This window comes from Sminthopsis crassicaudata, chromosome 4 (assembly GCF_048593235.1).
Source record: "Sminthopsis crassicaudata isolate SCR6 chromosome 4, ASM4859323v1, whole genome shotgun sequence".
Classification (NCBI taxonomy): Eukaryota; Metazoa; Chordata; class Mammalia; order Dasyuromorphia; family Dasyuridae; genus Sminthopsis; species Sminthopsis crassicaudata.
In genome coordinates this window covers 365124704-365139409 of record NC_133620.1, presented here as the reverse complement: position 1 = coordinate 365139409, position 14706 = coordinate 365124704, and the positions used below count along the sequence as shown (strand labels likewise).

General features: G+C 34.5%; 1 protein-coding gene across 1 annotated transcript; it reads right to left on the bottom strand.

Annotated features, from left to right (window-relative positions):
• Positions 1–1820: 1820 nt before the first annotated feature.
• On the bottom strand, positions 1821–10526 carry LOC141541362 (olfactory receptor 4D1-like). Its single transcript, XM_074265499.1, has 2 exons — positions 10361–10526; positions 1821–3031 (listed from the first exon to the last, which is right to left on the bottom strand). Exon 2 carries the CDS (start codon positions 3013–3015, stop codon positions 2080–2082), a length of 936 nt encoding a protein of 311 aa, XP_074121600.1. The 5' UTR covers positions 3016–3031; positions 10361–10526; the 3' UTR covers positions 1821–2079.
• Positions 10527–14706: the final 4180 nt, after the last annotated feature.

Here is a 14706-nt window from a genome sequence, read left to right as displayed (position 1 = left end):
AATAGTGGCAAGAAACTGGAAACTGAATGGATGACCATCAGTTGGAGAATTGATGAATAAGTTATGATATATTAATATTATGGAATATTATTGTTCCATAAGAAGTGATTAGCAGGATGATTAGAGATTTACATGACCTGTTACTAAGTGAAATGAGCAGAACCAGGAGATCATTGCACATATCAACAAGAAGACTATATGATAATCAATTCTGATGGACATGGATGTTTTCAACAATAAGATGATTCGGGCTAATTCCAGTGATCTTGTGATGAAGAGAGCCATCTACACTCAGAGAGAGGATGGTGGGAAATGAGTGTGTATCACAACATAACATTTTCACTCTCTTTGTTGTTGTTTGCTTGCGTTTTATTTTATTTCTCATTTTTTTCCTTTTTGATCTGATTTTTCTTGTGCAGAAATATAACTATAAATATGTATGCATATATTGGACTTAATATAAATTTTTACGATGTTTTACAATGGATTACTTGCCATCTAGGGGAGGGAGTGGGGGAAACGAGAAAATTGGAACACAAGGTTTTGCAAGGGTCAATATTGAAAAATTATCCATGCATATGTTTTGAAAATAAAGTTTCAACAAAAAAGGAAATTTATGTTGGAATATATGCTATGTTTTTTCATTCTGCCTTAAGAAAAATAAGCAAATTATTGAACACCAAAATTTTATCTCAATTTGGCTTCAAATATCTGAGTTCCGTGAGTGGGTTTTTTATTTTTCTGATGCAACCAGTCAATTTAAAAATCACAAATTAGTGAAGCATTTACTGCTCAATGGTTCAAAAAACCCCAAAATAATAACAATAACTCCTTAAAGCTCTTAATTCAACATCCATCTAGAAATTTTAGTAGTCTCTCAAACTCAACATACTCAAGGCTGAACTTACCATCCTACTCTAATTGTCCCCTTTTCCAGTTCCTTAATGATATTAACATCCTCCTAGGCACTAAAATTCAGTCATTACTGATTCTTCCTTCTTCCTCAACTTTCAAATCCACTCAATAGCTATGTCTTTCTCCAACATTTCTTATGGTTTATTCCTTTCCCTGTACTCACTTTTTTGACTATTGTAGTTCATGTTCTTATCATCTCTTACTTTGACTAATAAAGTAATTTTCTAATTAGTCTCTCAGTCTCTGATCTCTCTCCCTTACAATTCATGCTCACTCACACAATTGCCAAAATAATCTTTGTAATCCACTCCATTAATCAAAAAACCTTCCATGGCTCTTTGTTGTCTACCTGATTAACTAAAAACTACCTAGCCTGACATTTAAGAACTTTCACAATCTGACTCCAACATACTTTTCAGCCTTGTTTCACATTGCTCTCCATTATACACTCTAAAGTTCATACAAACTTCATGAGTAGCCCTTTCCTTCAATCTAAACTCAACCTGCCATTTCTTGCTGAAAAGCATTGTATGGGCCATCCTTCATGTCTGAGATTCACCTCATCTCTTATCATTATCCTTCTATTTTTTTAATTAAGGTTCCATATCCTCTGTGAAACTTTTCAAGTGAAATTTTTTTCTCCCTATCCAAGTTTTCTTAGAACTTTTTGGCTGTATTAACTCTTTATATATTGCATGCTGCATTATTATATTATACATATCATACATCATATTATATACCATTGCATATTTATTTATTACATTTAATATATTACTGTATAATATAAATATAATAAAATATTTTATATTAGTGTGTTTATTTACATATTTACACATATACTATATATTATACACCATTATATTATATATGTATACAAATATATATTACTCCCACCCCTAGGAGATGGTAAATTTTTTGAGAAACTGTTTTACTTTTTATCTTTCTGATTCCTTGCACTTAACACAGTATTTTACCCATTTAAGATGTTTTACTAAATGTTCATTGACTTGAATACCAACATTCCATGGTTTTCTTATTCATATGCCTCCCAACTCTTTAATGATTAAAGGTGAATTAGAGGGAGACAGAGTTCTATAGGAAGTCTCAAAAAAATTTTCCTTGAATTTTGATAATCAATTAATTCATTATCTATTAATTAACTAATCAATCTCTTCTGGGCAATGAGTGTCGTGTCCACAACCGTCTCACAGCTGACTTCATTTCTTGGTTTCGTAGAGTATATATCATGGGGTTCAGCATATGGGGCATGACTGTATAGCTGATGGAAATGACTTTGTCTGTGGGGAAGGTGATGAAGGGCCGGGCATATGTGTAGATACAGGGCACAAAATGCAGCGCCACCACAATGATATGGGTAGTACAAGTGGAGGCAGCCTTTCTCCTCCCCTCCCCTGAGTGGGATCCCAACATCACTAGGATTATCGTGTAGGAAACCATCAGGATGATGAACCAGATGATGATCAGCAACCCACTGTTAGTGATGATGAGGAGCTCCAGGAGGGAGGTGTCAGTACAGGCCAGTCTTAAAACCTGGGGGATGTCACAGTAGAAATTATCTATGATGTTGGGACCACAGAATGGTAATGGGATGAGAAGAATCAACTGAATAAATGAATGCAAAAAGCCTACTGCCCAAGAAGTCGCCATCAGTCCCATGCATAATTGTGTATTCATGATAGAAACATAATGGAGGGGACGGGAGATGGCAATGTAGCGATCAAAGGCCATCACTGAGAGGAAAAACAGGTTAGCCCCTCCAATGCAATGGAAGAAGAAGATCTGGGCCATGCAGCCATGGTATGAAATGGTCTTGGTCTCTGAAAGGAAGTCAATCAGCATCTTAGGGGCAGTAACTGAGGAAGAACTCAGGTCCAGGAAGGCCAGGTTTCGAAGTAGGATGTACATGGGAACGTGAAGTCGGGGATCAAAGGTTACTGTGACCATGATGAGGATGTTGCCCAGTATTGTAGTAGTATAGACAAGCAGAAACAACAGGAACAGAAAAGTCTGCAACTCCCACATTTGGGAGAGACCCAAGAGGACAAACTCAGATATCCTAGTGAGGTTCCCAAGATCCATGAACTTGAAGTAAAGCCTGGAAGAGAAATAGTTCAAAACAAATCAATTAATTCAGGTTCGTTTTCTTGTAGAATTTGTAATAATGGGGAATTGAGAGGATTAAAGACTATCTGTATTGTCTTTATAACAAAACATTTGGTAAGTCACTGAACAGTGCGATTATGAATGTGGTGTAGATATTTAATAGCAGACAAATATTTTCAATCTAATTTAACAGCATTCCATTTATCTACAATGTACCATTTTGCAAATGATTCTATAACTTCATAGAAAGAAAGCTGAAAAGAGAAACTTAACAGGAACTCTACTTGCTAACATCTTAGTTTAGATATACTGTCACATAACATTTTATTTCCTTAAAACAGTCCTATATTTTTAGACTTTCATATCACAAACCATAACCCCTCCCAGTAGTTATCCAAATTGATGAGCTTTGATTGTTGAATTCTTTCATTTAACAAAATTTGTATTAATCATGTATCATATATTAAGTTCTATACGAGCGTGTTATGGGAATTCAATGAACCATGCTGATTCCATCTTCTGACTCAATTCTGAATCTAGCTAATTCCCTTTCTATCCAGTTATGGGTCTAGTCCAATTACTGAGAAAACTTTATTTGATGGGAATTGTAAAAAAAAATTATATATTATTGTTTGAACCTAACTCTGAGTGGTTGGAAAGCTGGACTACCTCTGCCTATGTTTTGTTGACCAAAAACCCATTCAGATCCAAAGAATACTACAAAGAATTTTCTCATAATTATATATCTCAAGTCAGCTAATAGGTGAATAGAGTACCAGGCCTGAAGTCAGGTGGACCTAAATTCAAATCTGACTTCCAACACTTAACACTTCCTGTAATGTGACCCTGGATAAGTCACTTAACCCCATTTGCCTCAGCAAAATAAAAAAATTATAATTATATATCTCAGGCAATCCACTTGCCTTATTTGAAACCTATTCCCATACTGTAAATTGTTTCCTAGTTCCTTTGATTAAATGCAGACATTTGTAGAATACTTCTTTTTCTGTTTCAGGAAATTGTACCTGTTTACTTCCCACCCCCTCAAGTGGAAATCGGATTATCAAATCTTGTATCCTGATTTATATGCTATTATTTTTTTCTTTTAATGCAAAAAAAAAAAAACCTGTTTTCCCCTGTATTTTGAGCCCACTGCAAACTGAGGAGGCCAGGCACTAATTTATTATACAATTGGTATATATTGTTTAACAAATAAATGTACTTGGACGCTCGAACCTTTGTTTTCTGTTATTTCAGATTTCACCAATCACATGTATTAAACCTGGAGGTTCAAAGAAGAATAGGCTATGTTCCATATGGGTCAGGATCGTATTTAAAATCTAAGTTCACAGTAAAAAAGAATTGTGTTCCATGTCCCATTTCCTTGAGATTATATTGTGAAAAATGACAAAAAAGTCTGTTTCCTTAATGATCCTTCAATAGTAGTAATAAGCAAAAATAAGCCAAATTATCAGCAACCCTCAAAGAAAAGTGGACTTAAGGGGGAAACATTAAAGAAATTGCCCCATCAAAATATTCCCAAAATAATGGGGGGAATATGCATTGAGAGGAACTAAGACAAAAACATTAGAAGAAAAATGACAAATAGAAACATCAGAAATGATGTTCCTTCTAAAGACATAAAATGGTATGGTAAACACAGTAGATGAATTAAAGGAATAAATGAAATTAGCAAAAAAAAAATCATGAAACTAAAAAAAGAAGAAACTAAATACCATTAATATATATCAAGAAAAAATTATGAAACTCAAGAGTTTAGAAGCAGACATGGAAATAGTAATGGAATAAAAAAGCAATCATTTCATTAGCGAAAAGATTGGTGGGAATAAAAAGCAGAGGACTGAGTAAATAAAGTTGCTTAAATATAAACTTTTTGGAATCTACTCACATAAAAATGTTCAACTTAGAAGGCAAATTAATGAAAGAAAATTATTAGGTTGTGAATAAGAAATGGATCTGAGCACTATACATCAAGAAATTGATAAAGAAAATTTCCCAGAAATATTCCTCTGCAGGACATCAAGAGATGAACTCTGAATTAAATTTATACTGCCACATCACTGTAAAGCTTCAAGACCACAATGATAAAAAAAGATTTTTTTCCTATGGAGGCAAGAAGAAAATCATAGATTCAAAAAATATACAATTATTCCTTCCACATTGCGATCTCCCCTTTCATGGTTTCAATATATCGTGGGTCAGCATAAAAAATTAAATGGGGATTTTTTTTGGGGGGGGTAGTTTTGTAGAAGTTGAAGACAATACACAAAGGCCAGCAGATAACATAGAGCTTATGACCAAATACTTAATCCAAATTTTACAATAATATACTGTAAATATCCCATAAGAGAAAAAGAGACAATTCAGACTTCTTCTCTGGTATGAAGGGAGGGCCAAAAAATTTTCCAGATTGGGGGGAGTGCACCACACCCTTAACCCCTGCGATGTGGGAGGGATAACTGCATATCAATTCAAATTGCACAAAATATTAGCATAAAATAATATTAGAAGCTAGAATTTTATAAGCCAATATTAAAAGGGGTGGAATTTCATCCCAAAATCATCATTCTTACAAAACTTAAGAATTTTTTTTGAAGAAAAGAAATGATCAAGTAAGATTCCATATGAATTTTAAAGGCCTGTAGAGAAGAGAAACAATGATTTTTGATTTGTAAAACCCATAACAATATAAATGTATTTTCTTGAACTAGGTATCAATAGAAACTTTACATCTGTGCTTAACTAGCTGTTCTCTAAATGAAATCTTCATAAGGGAATAACAAAGTAATTAATGGTACTTTTAATAATAAGTGGCTAATACAAATAGCCTTGAAAAAGAAAAAAAGATAAAAATGGAACATTAGAAGTGAACTGACTTGGGGAAGTTCTCAAATTATATATACTACAAAACAATAATCAATCATCAGATAATTTGTAACTGATTAAAAAAAAAACCAAAATAGTCAAGATCTTCCTTAGGCCTGGCAATTGATTTTTACTAGAATAATTTTCTTCAGTATAAGGAGAAAATATGTGGGAGTAAAAAGATAAAGAGAAGAAAAAAAGAATATAAAAAGATATATACTGAATTGGCTCTCTAGAAAAGTCTGTGGTGTAGAGCCATTAGAACCTGAAGAACAAAAATCTTCTAGTAGGATTGGGTTTGGAGTTTGCCTTCAAGACCCAGACTATGACTTGTATAAGATTATTTATTTACTAAGAAGAATAAAGAGAGAGATAGAAAAAAGAAGAGATTTTTAACCTTTTTCCTCTGATTCTTGCTATTCTCCTTCATGGAATGGATCACCTCCCTTCTCTTCATCTTTCTTTATATAGGATTTCCTCTGCCTCCTCCAAGGAGTATTCCTTGATTAGCTCCAGTTAGCTCCAATTTATTCCCTCTCTGCATGTTTCTCTAGTACAAGGCATTCAACTTGTTCTAGGCTAAACTAAAAACCACCAAATGTCAGAAATGGAAGGGACTTTAGAAATTATCTAAGCCTATTTCTCCTCCTCATTTGACAGAAAGAGAAACTGAGCCTTGTAAAGTAATTTTTCACTAATCCATAATCCTTGTCTTCCAAACTAGACAATAAATTCCTCTAGGTTAGAAAGTATGTTTTCTTATTTTGCCTTCTCCATAATGCAGTACTTAGAACAGAGACAATTCATAAATTTGTTACTTAAGAGTTAGAGAATAATGAGTCAAAAGGATGAGGGCTCATAGAGAAGAAGTCATCACTGAATCTTAGCTGTGCTAAAACTAAAGCAAAAAGCGAAGGATTTATGACCTGAAAAAACATAGTTCACAGAAACATTTAACATACTAGGAATATTAGATAATTATCTCTTCCATCCCTCTGCCTATGGGTAGGGCCATAAATAAAACATTCATAAGAGCATTAATGCTAAAAAAGAACTAGGAGTCACAATTCTTTGCATTTTTAGGAGCATCAAAAAAAAATCTTAGGAAACACACTGAATATGAAGAGATATCAGAGCAGCTAGGTGATGCAGTAAATGTAGCCTTGGAGTTAAGAAGTGTCTTCTTCCTGAGTTCAAATCTGGCCTCAGACACTAATTAGCAGTGTGATCCTGGGCAAGTCACTTAATCCTGTTTGCCTCAGTTTCCTTACATATAAAATGAGGTGGCAATCTGTTCCATTATCATTATCAAGAAAACCCCAAATGGGATCAGAAAGATTTGGACATGATTGAAAATAATTGCAATACAACAAGAAGTCAGAAATAAGGGAGATAATAAAAGGGAAGAAATTGAATGGGAAGAAATTGAACAGGAAGAAAGCAATGAGAATAGAGAAAGGATGAAAGGGGGGAAGAAATGGGAAAAGATCTAATCTAAATATCTAAATTAATCTAATGAAAGTTTGTGCCATGAAACAAAATTGAAAGGCATCAGGTATGATGGATAGAGTTCTGAACTGGGAGTTGGGAAGTTCTGCATTCCATTTCTTCCTTTCACATGGATTACCTATGTTTTTGTCTAATTCTACATGACCCCATGATTTCCAGCTAAGAGGTATCTGAGGCCATATTTGAATTCAAGAAGATGTCTTCCTGACTCCAGACTCAGTGCTCTATTACACCACCTAACTGCCAAGATTAGCTATACATTTCTCAGCAAATTACTTAAGCTAAAGTTTTATATGGAAAAAAAGCACTGAATTGTGAGTTTAAGGATATGGGTTCAAATCATGGATTTGTACTTAATTCTGTATGATCCTGGGCAAGATCAACAAAATTCATAGAAACTGTAAAATGATATTGGCTATTCTTCCATAACTTTTTCTCAAGTCTAGCTTAGAGCTTCTGTCCCTAGCTAGAGCCTTCCTTGAATTTTCTCTACAAATTAACCTCTGAGATCCCCATCTCTAAATTGATAATCTTTTCACCTCTGTGATATTAGCATCTTGATATTTAAAACCAACTAATACAAGATAATATATGGGAAGTATTTTTCAGACTTTAAATTACTATATAAATGTAAACTATTGTTATTGTTGTATTGTGGAAAGATCACACATTGGTTGGAAATCAGGCCAGGGTTCTGGTTCTAGCTCTGCCATTAATTATATGTCATTTCAATTTTCTGGGACAATTTAAATTAGAAATTTAAATAAAGAAATAAGAAATTAAATAAGAAAATTGGACTAAATGATTTTTTTATTTCTTTCCAGCTTGAAAAGTTGTGATTATTTAACACTATAAGGTTCCCAAGGTCCCATTCTCAATACTTATCTTCTCTCCATCCCCTTTACCCATGGCACACAGCAAAGGTTAAATGAGATCAGTGATTCTACTCTTTAAACCAAATCAGCCGGTTCTTATCCTTATGATTTCCTGACTATTCTGTCCTAACCTTTCTCAAATCTAGTTTAGAACTTCTATCCTTAACTAGAACCTTCCCTGGATTTTCTCCATAAATTAAGATCCATATCTTCTCAGCTTCCCTCTTCCACCCTTCCCACTACACAATGCATACTCTAGGAAGAATAAAAATAGCTGACGTTTGTATAGTGCACTATGGTTTGCAAAATACTTTACAAATACATATAATATCAGCTCATTTCACTTTTAGAACCATCCAATGAAATGGTTGTTATTATTATTCCAAATTTACAGATAAATAAATTGAGACTTGGGGGTCACAAAGTAATAGCTAGCAAGTGTTTTAGGTAGATTTCAAACCCAAGTCTCCTTGACTCAAAGATTAGTCCTCTATCTCCTACATCAAAAGAAGTAGTAGACCTAAGTTCCCAACAGCAAGAACCAAAATTCAGATCTAAATTCGTACTTCCCAAAATCTTTCCAGTTCTTCTGGAGTCTTTGGGGAATAGGAACCAGGCAGACTGGCACAGAGTGACCATCTACAAAAGTTTTATAATACAGATAAAAGAATGAAGAAGGGCTCAGGATCAATAATAAGCTAAAGATTTGATTTCAAAGATAAAGGCAAAAAATATTTAAACTGGGTTTTGGGAAAACCCCTGTTCCTAATAATAGTGTTACTAAAAGGGAAGGCTGAGTGGGATAAAATGTGAAGACAAATCAGGAATTGGACTCCAAACATAGGAGAGGAAATGCAGAAAGGGAAGAAGAGGAAAATGAAGGGAGAGACAGAAATAGGAGTTATATAAGGAGAAATTAAGGAAGAAAGAAAAGAAAGACAGAAGGAATGAAGGAAAGACAGGGAAGGATGAAGAAAATAAAAAAGGAGAGGGAGGAAGGCAAAAAAGGAGGGAAGGGAAAAGAAAGTGAGAAAAAGAAAACAAGGAAGGAAGAAAGAGGAGAAAGAAAGGAGAGAGATAAGAGACAGGGACGGAGAGAAGGGAGGGAGGGAGGAAAAATAATAGAATGTTATAATTAGAAACAACTTAAAAGACTACCTGATGCAACCCTTTTGAAGGTCCCAAAAGGTGTAATCCCTCACTCAGGATCACACAAGTTGGTAACAGAGCTGAGACTAAAACAAAGTTCTCCCGACTTCAAATGTAATATTCTTTCAACTACCACAGTAAGCCCATGAAGTTTGTGAGGTAGGAGTCAGATAAGGCATAAAGTAAAGGCAGAGGAGTGTTGGTAAATGTTTGACTATAGACTGTTCAAAAATAATAATAATAATAATAATAATAAAGTGTGCACCCAATACATTTTTAAGTTTAATCAGTTACTAACATTTTCTCTATCACTTTCTTAAGTCTAGACAATCAACAAAAGAACCAATCAACCTCTGATTTATAACATTTGCTGATTTCCTAAATATAAATACACTGAAAATTTTCAGTTGTTTTTCACAAGTCAATATGAACTGGTTCCAGCATTTTCCTGATTAAGGCTAATGAATGATATGTCTCTGTTTACAAATGAATGCTTATGGCTTCCTGTAAGTGCAACTCCATGTTTCATTGTAGCCAGAATACTTTTTGCTTCTCTTGTATCAAAAAGTAACACAGTAAAATAAAACTTGTGGATCCCTAAGAATTCACTTGAAGCCTCAGCTCTGCCACATTCTATGTGTGATCTTGGAACAAGTCACTTAATCTCTTAGTAGCCCCAGGCAAGGCATTTAAGACAAGTAAGTTGTCCGTGTCCATTACAGAAGGGATTGTCCACACTGGGGGTTATCCACACTGATTGGAATAATAGAGCCAAATCAAAGCAAATTAATAAATTCATATGCCTGCCCCACCCCAAACTGTCAGCATTTATTACTTAGAATCCCTTATTGCTGAAACTAAAACACATTTACAGGGAAGGAATCTTAGGTCATCTTGCCTACCTTTAGTCCAGGGCAGAGAGAATTTAGGGCTTCACATCTTCTTGAGTGACCACTTCCTTGCTCATTCAAACTCAGCCTGGACCTCACACACATAGGCTAGACCCCAGAGGGACATTTAGAAAGAAGAAGTAAAAGCTAAATTTGGAAATCAGGTTCATAAGGAATGTGAATGAATATACCTGAAAGGAAAATTATTTAAAAGTTACTGACTGATTACATCAGACATCAACACAAATAAATATGCCCACAAATATACAGAGAAAGGAAGAGTAAGTATTGTTTTAACATTCAAAGTCTCAGGGGAAGAGCCAGCCTCTTTCAAGGGGAACTGGACCAAGAGGAGAAGATAGCAGAGCTTGGCTACAAGCCCTGAGCATCAGGGCACCTGGCCAAGAATGCTGCATGTAATTAAGGATGAGTTATGACCTGTTGGGAGTGATGACAACTATTATATTTAGTGCTTTACGTTCCAATGGAAAGACATAGCTCTGGAATGTTCCCTATTCTATACTCCTTTGTGCAAGATAGGATGGTAAGATATAAAATTACTGTTACATTGGGGCAGCTAGGTGGTGCAATGGATAAGAGATATAGAACTAGAGTCAGGAAGACAAATTCAAATCCAGCCTCAGAGACATTACTATCTGTGTGACCCTATTACCTTCTGTTTACTTCAGTTTCCTCATTTATGAAGTGAGCTGAAAAAGAAAATGGCAAACCATTTAAGTATCTTTGCTAAGAAAACCTCACAAGAAGAGGCCATGATGAGTCAGACATGACTAAAATGACTGAAAAACAACAATGGCGATAAAGTGACATCTCAGTTGTGAAATTAAATTTGTGTCCTCACTGGGTATATATATCTCAGGACAAAGAAATGACATGATTCTCCAGAGCTAGGAAACAATGTTAGAAATTCTACACACAAGTAATTACCTTTACCTAATATTTAAATGTTTTAGTGACTAGATAGGGATCATGGAAAGCATGAGCTTTCATCATAGTGGAAAGGGTCAGCTCTGTGGAATGGCAAGAGAACTGGCTACAAACATGGAGGAAGGACTTCAAATCCTCTCTTCCTCTTGCTGCTAATAGAATCAACCTTAGGCAGGTTAAGTCAGTCAGTCAACAAACAAACACTTATTAACTGCTTCCTATGTGTTAGACACCATAAAAAGCACTGAGAATACATATACAAGCAAAAAGAAAAACACTCCCTACCCTCAAGAGGCTTAATGAGGAAAAAGATCACACATAAAAGGAAACTGAAAAAGGTGGGAGGAGAGAAAGTTGGAAACTGAAAATAATAGAGAGGTCTAAAGAAGTAGAATCTGATGGGGAATGACTCTCTTTCCTCTTTTGCAAAATGATGTTGGACCAGATGATCTGAAAGGCCCATTCAGCTCAAAAATTCTAAAATACTGAGCATAATAAAATTGCCTAAGGAGGAGGACTGAGTGAATCAAATAATTTTATTTGCTTTGTTGTTGTTGTTACTGTTGTTTTTAAGCAAGAGTTTTAGTTTTGTCCAAAGACCTATCTTTCCCAGCTCTTTTACTTGTGACCTTGAATGTCATTTGCACTCACTAGACCTCAGTTTCTTCAACCAAAAAATGAAAAGGTTAATTAAACAAGAGTTCTGACATTTTGGGGCAAAATCATGTGGAGTATAAGAGAAGCTTTTGACACTAGTGTTGCTTTGGCTATCACTCATGATACAATAGCAAATTCTCACAGAAAAGGGGAGAAAATGTGACAATGTATATATTCTTTTTTTTTTTTTCTGAGGCTGGGGTTAAGTGACTTGCCCAGGATCACACAGCTAGGAATGTTAAGTGGCTGAGATCAGATTTGAACTCCCGTACTCCTGAATTCAGGCCTGGTGCTCTATCCACTGCGCCACCTAACTGCCCCCGACAATTTATATATTCTACAGAAGTCAGAGAAAAAGGGAAAAGATCTACATATGCACAAAAACATTTATAACAGCTTTTCTTTGTAGTGGCAATGAATAAATGCCCATCTAATGGGGAATGGAAAGTTATGATATAAGAATGTGATGGAATACTATTATGCTCTACAAAATGATGAAGAGGATAGTTTCTGAAAAATCTAGAAAGTCTTATATGAAGTAATACAAAGTTTAGTGAGGAGAATCAGGAGCACAAGTCATACAATAGCAGCTATTTTGTTAAGATAATCAGTTTTGAAAAGTTAAGCAACTCTGATCAACCAACTGTTGGAACAATAATTCCAAAGGATTCATGATGAAATATGCTATCCACTGGATAGAAATATTCAATTATATATATATATATATATTTCTTTTTCTTTCTTTTTTTAAAGGTTTAGACATGATTAATGCAGAACTTATTTTGCATGAATCTACATATTTTAATGGATTTTGTTTTTCTTTTCTTCTCAATGGATAGAAAAGAGGAAAGAATATGCTGATGATTCAAAACTGAAAATAAAATTTATATTTATAAAAGAAATGCAAAGGACAAAAAAGAAAACAAATACATTTATGATTCAATAGAAGAATCAGATGTTTGCAGTTTAGAAAAGAAGGCTATTGTATCCCCTAGATACTCTACTGTCAAATAGCATTGTCAAATTCAACTATAGTATATTACCAGATTATAAGTTCTTCTCAGTGTTATCTTTATGGCTATAACAAAAATTTGTAGTTCAATTATCATATTTATAAGTATTTAAGAAATAGATATTCCACTACTTTACCCAAAGATGAAGGAGTTCAAAAATAGAAAAAAAAATTCCACATATCCCAAAATGTTCATAGCAGTTTTTTTGAGGTGTGTGAAAAAGTAAGAAAAAATAGCACTTCTTGGATGGGGAATGGCTGGGCAAATCTGATACATAAATATGATGGTCCTTCCATAAGAAATAATGAACATGAAGAATCAGAGAAGCATGAGAAGATTTGTTACGATCTAATGCAGAGTGGAGTAAACCAAAATAATTTGCACTAAGAAAATAGTATGCACAACAATTATAAAAGTGTAAGCAGAAAGAGCAGGAAAAGAAACTGAATACTATAAAATTATTATGCCTAAAAATTGGCCCCAAAGGAAAAATGATAAAAATGTCTTTTCATTACAAAGGTAGGGAACTCCAGGTTTGGGACATTGTACATGCTGAGACATAGTTGATGTGCTAATTGGTTTTGTGGAATAGACTTTTTTTCTTTTTTAAAAACTCTTTGTTTCAAGTCATGTTTCCACTGGAGAGAAAAAAGTGAGGAATACGATCAGAAGTGAAGGTGATAGAAAAACAAAAGATATCAAATTTATTTTTAAAGAAATAGATAACCCACTTAAAACTCTACTGCTATACTTCATTCTGTCATAAAGATGATCTTGAAGATGATGTCAGTAGGGTACAAATTCTGATCCTACAAAACTAAAAAGACTTTGAATGTGGGACCAGCAAAAGATTATTATTCTGTTGTCTGAGGAGCAGCTTAGCTAAGTTCAGCGAGCCATAGGCATAGGGTCACAGAAATTTGGCCTCCAGGTAATCTGCTGCTTTGGCCATAATAATTCATGACATCATGTGCCTTAGTGGAGGCAATATTCATAATTGATCTTTTGTGGAAGTAATGAAATGAGATTCTATTTTTTAAGCCATAGCAAGTCCTAGCTATGTCCTTCCAAATACTCTATTTCCCTAATAATAATTCCTTATATATTGGGATAACTAGATGTGCAGTGAATAGAGTGCTCAGCCTACAGTCTTGAGTTCAAATACAGCCTCAGACAATTAGCTGTGTGACCCTGTGCAAGTAGCTTGACCCTGTTTGCCACAGTTTCATCATTTGTAAAATGAGCTGGAAAAGGAATTATTTTTGCCAACAAAACTCCAAATAAAGTCACAAAGATTTGGATATGAGTGAACAACAAGAAAATTTATATAGTGCTTTACGTACATAAAGCACCTTCACATACATTATCTTATTTTTTGTTCACAACAATTCAATGGGAATAAGTACTATGAGTATCCCTATTTTACACATAACTAAGTTGAAGTTTAGAGAGATTCAGTAGTTAATTAAATTTCTCACAGCAGTGCAGTTAGAAAGTGATAGATCTTCTAACTCTAATACAGTGCTCTTGCCTCTTTACCATGCTATCTCCTAGTACAATAAATTACACACATTTTCCAAGGATCTATTACACATGATCTTGTCATTTGTTCTCTAAGTACTTCAACATCTTCACATATTTTATCACTTAGATCAGTCTAATATTTGAAACTACTGCCAATCCCAAGAGGCTGGGGCCTTCTGGCCTACTTCTCTCACCAATGAATCCATCTGTTCTGGA

Coding starts and splice junctions, on each gene's coding strand:
- LOC141541362 (XM_074265499.1), bottom strand. CDS start 3,015: ATGGATCTTGGGAACCTCACTAGGATATCTGAGTTTGTCCTCTTGGGT.